The sequence below is a fragment of the Gadus chalcogrammus genome, chromosome 6 (assembly GCF_026213295.1).
Source record: "Gadus chalcogrammus isolate NIFS_2021 chromosome 6, NIFS_Gcha_1.0, whole genome shotgun sequence".
NCBI classification, from domain to species: Eukaryota; Metazoa; Chordata; class Actinopteri; order Gadiformes; family Gadidae; genus Gadus; species Gadus chalcogrammus.
In genome coordinates this window covers 18,341,912-18,353,104 of record NC_079417.1, presented here as the reverse complement: position 1 = coordinate 18,353,104, position 11,193 = coordinate 18,341,912, and the positions used below count along the sequence as shown (strand labels likewise).

General features: G+C 44.1%; 1 protein-coding gene across 1 annotated transcript; it reads right to left on the bottom strand.

Moving 5' to 3' along the window:
* Positions 1 to 3,661: 3,661 nt before the first annotated feature.
* got1l1 (glutamic-oxaloacetic transaminase 1 like 1) lies at positions 3,662 to 11,164 on the bottom strand. Its single transcript, XM_056592228.1, has 8 exons — positions 9,864 to 11,164; positions 9,532 to 9,713; positions 8,918 to 9,041; positions 7,964 to 8,178; positions 7,671 to 7,821; positions 6,710 to 6,875; positions 6,009 to 6,151; positions 3,662 to 5,447 (listed from the first exon to the last, which is right to left on the bottom strand). The coding sequence occupies exons 1-8, from the start codon at positions 10,030 to 10,032 to the stop codon at positions 5,302 to 5,304; spliced, it is 1,296 nt and encodes a 431-aa protein (XP_056448203.1). The 5' UTR covers positions 10,033 to 11,164; the 3' UTR covers positions 3,662 to 5,301.
* Between the last annotated feature and the right edge of the window lie 29 nt (positions 11,165 to 11,193).

Genomic DNA, 11,193 nt, shown 5'->3' with positions numbered 1-11,193 from the left:
CAAGATTATCACGAAGGTCAGCCACTGTTCTTCTGATAACATAATGACATGTGGTCATGGGTATGTGGTATTTTTCCATTGGAAGCTATCCTTTTTGCTACAGTACTACTGGAAGAGCATAATTGTAATTGGTAGGTGTGTTTAAGGTCAGTAAGCAGCTAACCAAAACAAAGTGTGTGTGTGTGTGTGTGTGTGTGGGGGGGGGGGGGGGGGGGGGGCGGGGCAGACATTACATTATTACACTATTCCTTTAGATGTGAATTCAAATGGTCAATGTAGTCCTCGAAACTATGTTCTAAATGTCCACATTTTCATATATAAATATAGAATTGTAGGCAATGCACTTAACAAATAATAATAAAAAATTGGACCCCCCCAATGTCTAAACCATGGTTACGCCCTTGCTGGACGCAGTGGATTTCCCTTTGATTCCATGAGGTTTGACCGACAGATACTGGCTTGGTTTGCAAATCGAAAACACACCGAGAAAATCTATAAATGATCAACTTAGAGTGGTCTAAAGGGTATTTGCATACATGCTGTGGTGTTTGTGGTACAAAAGGTCCCACTGCATCCAATGCACCTTGGTGTGATGCAGCGAAGCTATTCAATGTGTTCCTTACCTTACACCTCAAATAATGTGTGTGGTAATGTAACCAGAATGCATGTGTTTGTTTAAATGACTTATTACAACATGTTGTTGGACTACTCACTGAGCCATTATCTTCTCTCTAAGCAAAGTGCCATGTCTACTCTAAACATCATGTATTCCTGTCTCCTGACGCGTTGCCATTAAGGTTTCTGTTCTGGAGAGCAGAATGGCTCTCCTTAAGTGGCAGACTCCTCCATGGCCGGCTCTCAGTCCATCTCAGTCCATCTGCAAAATGTTTGTTCCTATCCCCTCCGTCGCTGTACATGGCTATCATTGACTTGTGCTGTAATGTACATGGTGGTTCAGCAAAAGCAGCCCTTGATTAAATGGTAGATCCAAGCCTGCCCTGCTATTTATATTATCATATAATAATCTTCCCCATGCGGGTTTCTGAAGTAGGCCTAGTCATATGAGAATGTATAAGTTCCAAGATGAACCAAACAGTACCATATAGTTACTACTTCGAGCCAACAATAAATAATTGTAAACACAGTTACTTTTTTCCACAAACTGTCAAAATCGGAAAATGGATCACCATCTGTTTGTGGGACCTTATGTGACAGTATATGGAATGACATGTCATCATCCCATGTAGTAGTAGTAGTGTATCTATGTCATCATGTGTCATAGATACAAATTTAGATCACCAACTATAAATCCTTCATATTTCTTGGAAAAGTTGTATTTTTTTTTTCATATTAACGTCTGGAGATTCTAAGGTCCATGATTATCTTTTAACGATAAATTAAGTCGTTCCATAATTGTAAGGGGATTATGATCATTTTATTAATTAGCATTGCCGTTTTTTCCCCCCAGAAGTTATGAAGTCATTTTTGTATAGTAATATTCATATTGTAGTTGGAAAGATTTTCTTGTATAACTGTCTGTGTGCCATATAATTTATTCATAATTTACCAATTCCTCTCCTGTTTCCTCACGTTTGTCATTACTTTATTAATTTGTTCGCTATCCAGAAGCCCAGCCACTTCACTGCATTAATGGACAAAATCAAAGGTTGAATATCCTACTCTCATATATTCATAAGGCTTAGAAGATAAGGGTAAGTAAGTAGAATTAGACGCTTTAAAATCAGACGTTGATTCCAGGGATGCTCATTTGTAAATTTATATTCTCTGTGAGGATTGTTCCCACTGTAGAATAAGATAACAGACAAACAATAATTAATACATTTATTGCATTTATATAGTTTTTCTAGACCCAAAGCACTTTACATAGTGTGTGTGTGTGTGTGTGTATCTGGATTCAGACTACTGAAGATTTTAATATTCAATATGAATGTTATACGTTTCTCTAGAAACCAACATTTCCAACACAACATGGGGCAGTGAAATTTTGTTTCATAATGGATGATGTGAACAAAAGAAGACTTTTTTTTTTTAATACTTGAAGTACCTCTGAACGCAGACACACTCTCACCCTGGCACTCACTAGCAAATAGCCGGAGAAGGTTGTGGGGCACGTTAGGGGACTGGTCGCTCCTGTCCTCAGCTGTCAGACCAGCGTTGTCTCTCTCGCTTGCTGGCTCTGGGCCGGCAGGTCAGAGGGATGGAGGGGGGGGGGGGGGGGGGGCTTTAAATGATATTGACATTAGCTTTGAAGGAATCAGTAAAACAATTGATTGCCAATGACTTCCAGAGGAATAGTTGGATGCATGCTTCCATGGCAACTCATCAGGCCGTCTGCTCCGTGGCTGATGTGCGTCCCTCTGATGGTCGGGGAGAGATGAGGGGGAGAGGCTGCCGTCACAGTATCAGTGTTAAAGGAAACCATTGGCCCCAAGGCCCCCAACCCATGCCAGCCATGGGTTTTCTGAACAGTGCTTGATCTATTGTGAATGCGAGACTGTCCCTCTCAGACATGCAAAACGATTGGCTCGTGGATGTTACCCTGAGTGATGGTTTTTGGGGTTGTTTTTATTGATTCCGGTTCTACGTATATGTATATGAAGTCTGGAATATTTTGTCGTGGGGTTGACTTTCTATTAATTTGAATACCCGATAATCTGGTGCCTAATGCCATTTATGTTTGATATAAATTGTAACTGTAATTTCATCATTCATAGCTCAAGCACGACTGCTTCTAGAGACACCCATTTCTGTAAACAAAAGGTTTGGGGCATAATAGTTACAGTGCTCTGGCTGTGACATTTATCAGCCTTAATGTTCCCCTGAAATTAAATAAATAACATGAAATAATACGAGGTGGCCCATTCCCTCCATTAAACATCCATTTCAGTCCTTTCTCTCTGCACTAGACAGAAGTGCAATTCAGACAGTGTCCAGTCTGCATGGAGCATGGTTTTGTAAACGTGCAATTGAAAAGAAATACAGCACATCCCCTCTGCTAGACTGAAAACTAACAAAATATATGCATCAGTATTCTTAAAGCCTTCATTTTGACAATGTTGAAAATACTTTTTGAAAATACATCTAGGAATTGACAAGGGATTTCAGGGCCCATGCTGACTTTTTGATTTACACTTTCTATATCCATAAGAAGGGCGCCTTAAAAGCAGGCATGTCGAGGTGTGTGACGTAGCCGCGGTGTATGGCGTAGGTTTTTCGTGATGGAGGTGACTGCGACATGTCTGTGTCTGAATCACTTCCCAGCAGCACACTGGCCCTCATTGCTCTCTATTGGGATTTATTTGCCCGGCCCCCAGTAAATCGGTGTTGTCTTAGGGGGATAGCCACTGCGATCTGCAATGTACACAAGACCTTTGTCAAACCTAATACATGCCAGGTTCTTCCTGGTGGGTGATGTATGCTGGGGAGCATCTCTGCTGATATAGTCGTACTGGAACATACCATCTTGCAATACATAATTCAATAGATAGAAAATACTTTCTATTTTAAAAGTCTACCTGTGAGCATTGTCTTAAAAAAAAATATATATATATATATATATATATATATATATATATATATATATATAGCGTCTTAGAGTACCATATTAAGCACTATATAAATTTCATTTATTATTATTATTATTATTATATATATATATAAAAAAAATGAAAAAACACAGGATTGTGCTGTGCCCCAACAGGTTTTATTAAGGATATTTAGACTATCGTATGAAGAAGACATATAAACAAAATACCTTCCATCATTCCTATAAAGAAATATTGCGTAAGTGTTTCACAGAGATAATTACAGTGTTTAACTGCCATCTACGCCAATTTGTTCTTGAACGTACTTCACAAAAATAAAATATGCTATACATCATACCTCCACCTACATCCCAAACCACTGATTGAACAAGAACTTAGTGACCACGCATTCAGATGACCGAACTATCATCTCAAAACAATACAAGGCAGGGAGGCACCGATGGAGATTACATCGTTATTGGACGATATTGGCCTGATCACAGATGGTGTGACGAAGGGCTGAAAGACTTTAAAACACGTCACTTTTTTTTTAATAATGAAGGTGACTGTGTTGCCAAGGCACAAATAGAGGAATAAATAACAACAAAACATTGGTTTCGGCATCAGCTAACGGACAAATTGTTAATTTGAACATCTGTATTTGTAACGGCCTGAAACTTCCCAATCGGTAGTTCCCTGATTCAGTTTGGTTTTCCATTCCCCTTTTTCGTTATATAGGTCTTTACATCTTAGTATATTGTTTTGCAGTTCACTGTAACTCCACTGCATGTTATGTACAGAGTATGAATACACACATGACAAGACGAGACTAGAGACTTGTATTATAACAAGGATTAAGCTTCTATAAATACAGATGCACAGATGCTTATTAAGGCCTCAAAGTATATAAGGAGACGCCTTTTGAGGGCAGCTTACTCAACATCATGTACAGAAGCGTAATGCAAGAAAAAGCATTCAACTGTATTGCAAAAGAATTCAGAGAAAAAAATGTAAACTCTGTTTCTCTGAATTAACACGTATATTATTTCAGAATTCTGAGAAAGGTTGACATGGAGAAAAAAATCCACCCTTGTTTTTCTGAAATAATGAGTTACCTCAAAAAGAGAAGCTGTCACTCACTAGAGCTCGAGTTCATAGACGCAAACATGCCTTGCCTGTTGAGTTGAATCCAGGTTTATTTGTGTTTATGTTTGAGACGTTGGGAGATGTCCTAGAGTAATATTGATGGAATTGTTATTAGTTTGTCCACTTTGGGCCCCTTTAGACTGGGGGTTGTCAGACTGAAAGCCTGTTATGATCTGATGTCACTCTGTACTTGAAATCCCCTGTGCAGGGTTTGGTTGATCAGCAGTTGGCCTACTCCATGCAGTTGAGAGTTTCTTGCACTGAGGAATCTCATTCATTAAGTAAAGGACTTTCTTTTGCCTAAAAAACTTTCTCAGACTTCTGAGATAGATATGGTTTTGATTCAGAAAAACAAGAGCAGAATTTACCTTCTCAATCTTGAAAGACAGAATAGAAAGAAGGAAAGACAGACAGGGTAAAATTATACCATAACACACAATGTCAAATATAGTAACAGAGTTAAACGCTGTGTGCTCCACAAATCCAAAACATTCCATTATTACGTCACAACACAAATGCGGATGTTGTACCTTCATAAACCAACCGTTATGCCACCTGTTTTTGTCTCAACCAATACCGTCCAATTTACCTTTTAAGATCCTCGTCCCGGCTAGGAGAGGAGCTCAGCGCTCAGTGCCTCATGCAACGCCTCCGTCACGTAGTCCAGGTTACAGCTGTTTACTGCGCTCACATTCAGACAGCCATTAGGGAGGACATAGACGTGCTTTCTCTTTGACAGATATTCTACCTGCTCCACTAAAGCGAGAGCCCGGAGAGTAAAGAAGAAAAACAAAAGATAATCAGTGCGGGAGTTTTCAGCATTTCAGTGAACATTGTATTACGATTAGATGGACTGATTGAGGGTCTGTATTCTGTATGTGAATCTATTTCTATCCGGTTTGGGGCAGAGTGCGCTCATATATTCCATGGAGATCCGTTTGTAGATCTCCATGGAATCTCCATAGATCTCATACCCTTTGTTGTGGGTTATGTGGTCCATGGCAAGAAGAACAACAATTATAAAGGTAAATCGGTCAACCCAACACAATTCATACATTGAATAGAACGGAGCGCATAAAATGAACTCTATCTTTCCCAGAAATGGTTTGAATTGGTCTTTAAAAGTGTGTCAGGATGCCATTAGCTAAGAGTGCCAATGTGAGCCCGTCTATCTTCCCAATCGGTGTAGCGCTGACAAAACTTTTTTTTTTTAATCTCACCTAATTCCAAGCGCTTATTATGACTAGCCTTATCGAGCCTAACTGACTAGCCATTTGATTCATTCCCAAATCCAGGATTGGGGATTGGAACACCTACCATTCAGGCCAGTGCAGCAGTACGGACCCGTCTGTTGGGTCAGGTGATCCCAGCAGCCTGGAGTTCCCAGCAGCCTCAGCTTCTCCCTGAGCCGCTCTCTGACCAGCATGCACCGTGCTGCCATGTGCCACACCCCCTCCTGCCTGCCAGACATCTCACTTACAACCAACAGCTGCCACCCTCCACTCACCCTTTCTGTTTCTACATTTAAATTTACATTGAGGGCATTTAGCAGACGTTTTTTATCTAAAGCGACTTACAATAAGTACATTTGTCAGAAGAAAGAGAAACAATATATCACTGTCGGTAAAGTAAGGATGTCCATAGAAACAATTGCCAAGCCCTAACAATCGCTAGGTTAACCCATTCCCTTTATACAACAAAGAGAGCTAGGATGAGATGCTATACAATGCTAAGTACTATTTTTAAGTCTAAGGACGTAAAACGTACAATAAGTGCGTACATTAAGTGCCAGGACGTACAACCGACAATAAGTGCTTAAGAGGGGTGTGGGGGAGGGGTAAGGGTGGAGGCTATGCAGACTCTAGGTGAACTCTGAACAAGTGAGTCGAACCAGTTTCTACCTTCAGGTACACCTCCATGGTACCGTTCATTAGAAAGAGTGAGGTTAGGTGAAGGGAGAGTTTACCAAGAGGCAGCGCGTGACACAGTGGTGTTGAGCTTGTTTGCTCTGGACTCACCACTCGGCGCGGTGGGCCGGGTTGCTGAGCACGGTGGCCACGATGCGGGCGCCCCCTACGGGAGGCTGGGCCCACAGGGCGTTGATGAGCCTCTCCGTCTGGGAGCGCACGGCCAGCAGCACCGAGCTCTGCCTGAGCACACACAGCAGGTGGCCCACGTGCTCGCCTAAGGGGAAAGGGCCGATCGGTCAGTTTAAAGACCAGCATGCTCAGCGTGTTGCAGAGGTCCATGGCTGTCTACTTTCTGTCTCGTTTCGGATCGTTTTCAGAGTTGGATATGACAGCAACCGGTGTTGTGCATGACCGCACTAAAGAGGGGCGTTCATTGAAGGCGCTCATATATTTATAACAGTGGACTGAACGTGCCCGTTTGCAGCTACTGAATGTACACGCGAGCGTCGTTCACTCTGGCGACAGCGGATGACGCTCACGGACTGTTTACAGGCACCCGAGGATTAGCCAAGACCGGCTGTGGCGATTAGCTCTGGTACATTTAGGTACACTCGCTTCTAGATTACAATGACTGAGTATGCTTTTCTTTTTTTTAATGGAAATAATCAATTTCAAAAATATTCGGAATCAAAATTGAATCGAGAACAATAAATTGCAGTGCATTGATGAACCGATATTTTTACCCGACCCTAGGCAGTAGACCCCTTCGTTTTGCTTTATCTATCTTATTCTTCAGTTGGAATGTCAATATTATATTATAATTCAAACGGCATATTTTTCGGACATTCTTCACGTAATCAGAGAAGAATAAACCTCATTACAGCCCTCACGACCCTCCAACAATGAATGAGCCCGAGGCTGTAGTGCAGCGATTCACAACGGCCCCTCGGCTTAGATGGGCATCACGTCTGGCTCCCTGGTTCGGCCTTGACTACTAACAAGCACAATGCCTTCACTTTCACCTCCCTCCCTCCCTCCCTCCCTCCCTCCCTCCCTCCCCCTCTCTCACCGTATAATCCGAAACAGTGGGAGAAGGACTGAGCACACAGCAGCTCCATCCCCAGTGATTGACAGTACTGCACGGGCCACGCGTCCCGCTCCAGCTCCCCATGGCACAGGCCCGCCACAGGCAGCAGCATGAAGGGGAAGAGCTGGCGCCTCTGTTCAAACAGAGAGGAACAAAGGTGGGGGGGGGGAGCCGTGGAGAAAAGTTGAAAGAGCAGTAATGGCGCAGGAGCGCCGCGAGGTACGCTCATCGAATTCCCAATTGATTGTTGAAGTGGAGCGCTTCTGGCCTCATACCATCATGAGCCGTGCAATCAGGGCCCAATGTTCCCGGGAGAGCTCCGCCCCGGTGGGATGGGCGGAGGCCGACAGCACCACCACGCTCCGCTCCGGGGCCGTCTCCAGGTCCTCCAGGAGCCCGTCCACGCAGACCCCGCGCCGCCCCGCATCCCAGTAGCGGTACTGACGCACGTCAGGCATCCCGGCCGCCTGGAAGACCCCCGCCAGCGAGTCTGTTGGGTCAGAGTCGCAGCGGATTGGTCGGTCGGGTCGGAGTCACAGCGGATTGGTCGGTCGGGTCGGAGTCACAGCGGATTGGTCGGTCGGGTAAGAGTCACAGCTGATTGGTCGGTCGGGTCAGAGTCACAGCGGATTGGCTGTTGGGTCAGACAGAGTCACAGCTGATTGGTCGGTCGGGTCAGAGTCACAGCTGATTGGCCGGTCGGGTTTGAGTCACAGCGGATTGGTCGGTCGGGTCAGAGTCACAGCGGATTGGCTGTTGGGTCAGACAGAGTCACAGCTGATTGGTCGGTCGGGTCAGAGTCACAGCTGATTGGTCGGTCGGGTCAGAGTCACAGCTGATTGGTCGGTCGGGTCAGAGTCACAGCTGACTGGTCGGTCGGGTCCGAGTCACAGCATATTGGACATCAGAGTCTCGAATCAGACTCCATTGGGATTAGAATCCTGTTCAAGAGAACCATCACACACAGAATACCTTTTCTAATACTTATTAATTTATCCTGGAAAAGATTGTGACGAATGAATCCCAGAGATGAGAACCACAAAGGTTTGTTTTTATGCTTTGACCCACGGCTAAGGGGCGGTAGTCTGAGGGTCTTTGAGTCCCAGCTAAATGGTTCTGAGTTCAAACACTGATGTCTACCCGTCCTCAACCCTAAGAACCCAACCCCTACCTGCACTGTAGGGGTAGTACTAACAGTGGCTTCAGAAGTCATTTGCATGTTCACTTACCATCACAGTGGGATGAGAGATAGACTGGCCCTTGCCAGGCAGCGTCCCCATTGTACCAGTGTCTCAGGAGTTCAGCCCCGAGTCTCACAGCACCAGTAAAACCAACGGTCTGGACGCCAAGCACCTACAACACACACCACCAGTCAAACACGTTTTGGACGTGTGTGTGTGTTGTGTGTGTGTGTGTGTGTGTGTGTGTGTGTGTGTGTGTGTGTGTGTGTGTGTGTGTGTGTGTGTGTGTGTGTGTGTGTGTGTGTGTGTGTGTGAATGAGTTGACTAGACAGGCAATTGGTGTGAAGTTTTCGTATCCTGATAATCACCTTTCACAATGTCTAACAACACAAATCTATAGGACGTAATTTTTAGATGTGTAAAGCCCTTTGTTGTGTGCTATGTGGTCCATATGTTGCAGGATGGAGAATAATCATTAAGGAAATAGGTCATTCCAACACAATTCATACACTCAGAGCAGAGTGCATAAAGTTGACTGAATCTTTCAGAGAAACGGTTTTAATTGGTCTTTCATATCCTCATTATTTTCACATGGGAGACATGTAAAGGTTAAGGCTTCTGTTATGACATAAACACAATCTTCTCCTGTGTTTTGACCTCACCCTGTTCTCCACGATTGCGGAGGACTTCTTCCCTAGAACCGCCTCGGTGGCCCTGTGGTTAAACTCGGCCAGGCCGAAGGATGAAGGATGTGCTGAACCCAGGGTCTGGTCTGAGCTCATCCTCCTCTTGATCTTCCCGATGAAGGGCGACACATACGGCTGGCCCTGCTCGTTGAGATACTCTGCGAACACAACTCAACATTTAGTGACACTTTGACATGAGTGACTACACTTGCGATATGTATTCCTACGACATTATTCATAATTGATGAGAAGGTGCTAACTAATTTAAAAGGGAGTCAACAAGTGAGGTGTGCGCCGCCTACACTCGCCTCTTCCCGCCAGGTAAACCTTCCTGACGTCATCGTCCGTTTTGAACGCGAACAGGGACTTCGCTTCCTGGTTGGAGGCGGCGGCGTGCGTGTCGACAAACACGGACGGCTTCGTTATCTTGTCTGCGTGTTTTGAGGCTCCCGCACGACTGGCCCGGCGAGATTGCATCGTGCTCCGTGTGGTCGCGTCAATCAGCCGGGCTTTTGTTTATCTAGGTTGCCAGGTTACGTATTGCGTTTGGAGACGGTATCCTGGCAACGCGTGTGACGAATCTGCCATCGTTAGCAGTTCCGTTTGCGCGCGTAGTTCTACGTCATCAATTAGTCGTTTGCTGCTAAATCACATGGACGTGAGCAATTATTCGGTCGACTTTTAAATAATGAAGGGAGGCCTGGAGAACGTATAGAAGAAAATAAATGTCAGATCTGGATGGCAAATAGTCAATAAATCAATGGCAATGAGTTTGCATTTTAGTGCTAACTCTTGCCTGTGCCTCATCTGTTCCCATGACAGCTGGTTTGGGCTAGTTTCTCCACTAGAGGGCGGTAGTTCTACGACCACAAGGTCGGCGGCCATGCTGTAAGACATTCATGATTCATGAGTTGGGCTGATCCAGAAGATGGTTGTACCTGAAGACGCATGTGGTAGGCTACTTGTGGGTCCTTTCCTTGTCCGGCTGCGACATTAACAATATATCTTGATTATGAATTATGATTATAGGCTAATATTATTAAAATCAATTACCAAAACGTTATTCACATGAATATAATTATAACGATTATTATAATAATATAGGTCCTAGATAAAAGCTATTAATAGTGTTATTATGGAGGCTATCGTTTACCAATATACCAATTTTGTAGACCTTACTAAAGACATTGATTTGTAAGTCATATTGTATTGCAATGTCACATGCAGTGAGATAGGTTTTAAGTGTTATTGTTCGATTTTTTTTAAATACTGCAAACTCTAAAAAGGAGACTCATCCAAAGGTCAGTGTTTTTGGTTTCCAGAGGCTACACAGCCGGACCTTTCGGCCGTAGCCTTATTGCATTGTTTTCTTTCTTTTCAAATTTCCTAGAGATTGTGGGGATTCACTTGGGATTCCAGCCCTTTCCCACGAGTTCCCCTCCTGCCTCCTCACTTCTTTCATACGTCTAACATTTAAAAAAGGCTCAGACATTCAGCATTAGTGAAGGGGTCACTTTTTCCTCTGACCAGATCCATATCCTCCTCGTACGAGGTCGCTCGACACTGGACACACATGTACACGCGCGCACACACACACACACACACACACGCAAGTTCCCACACAAGCGAGCACACACA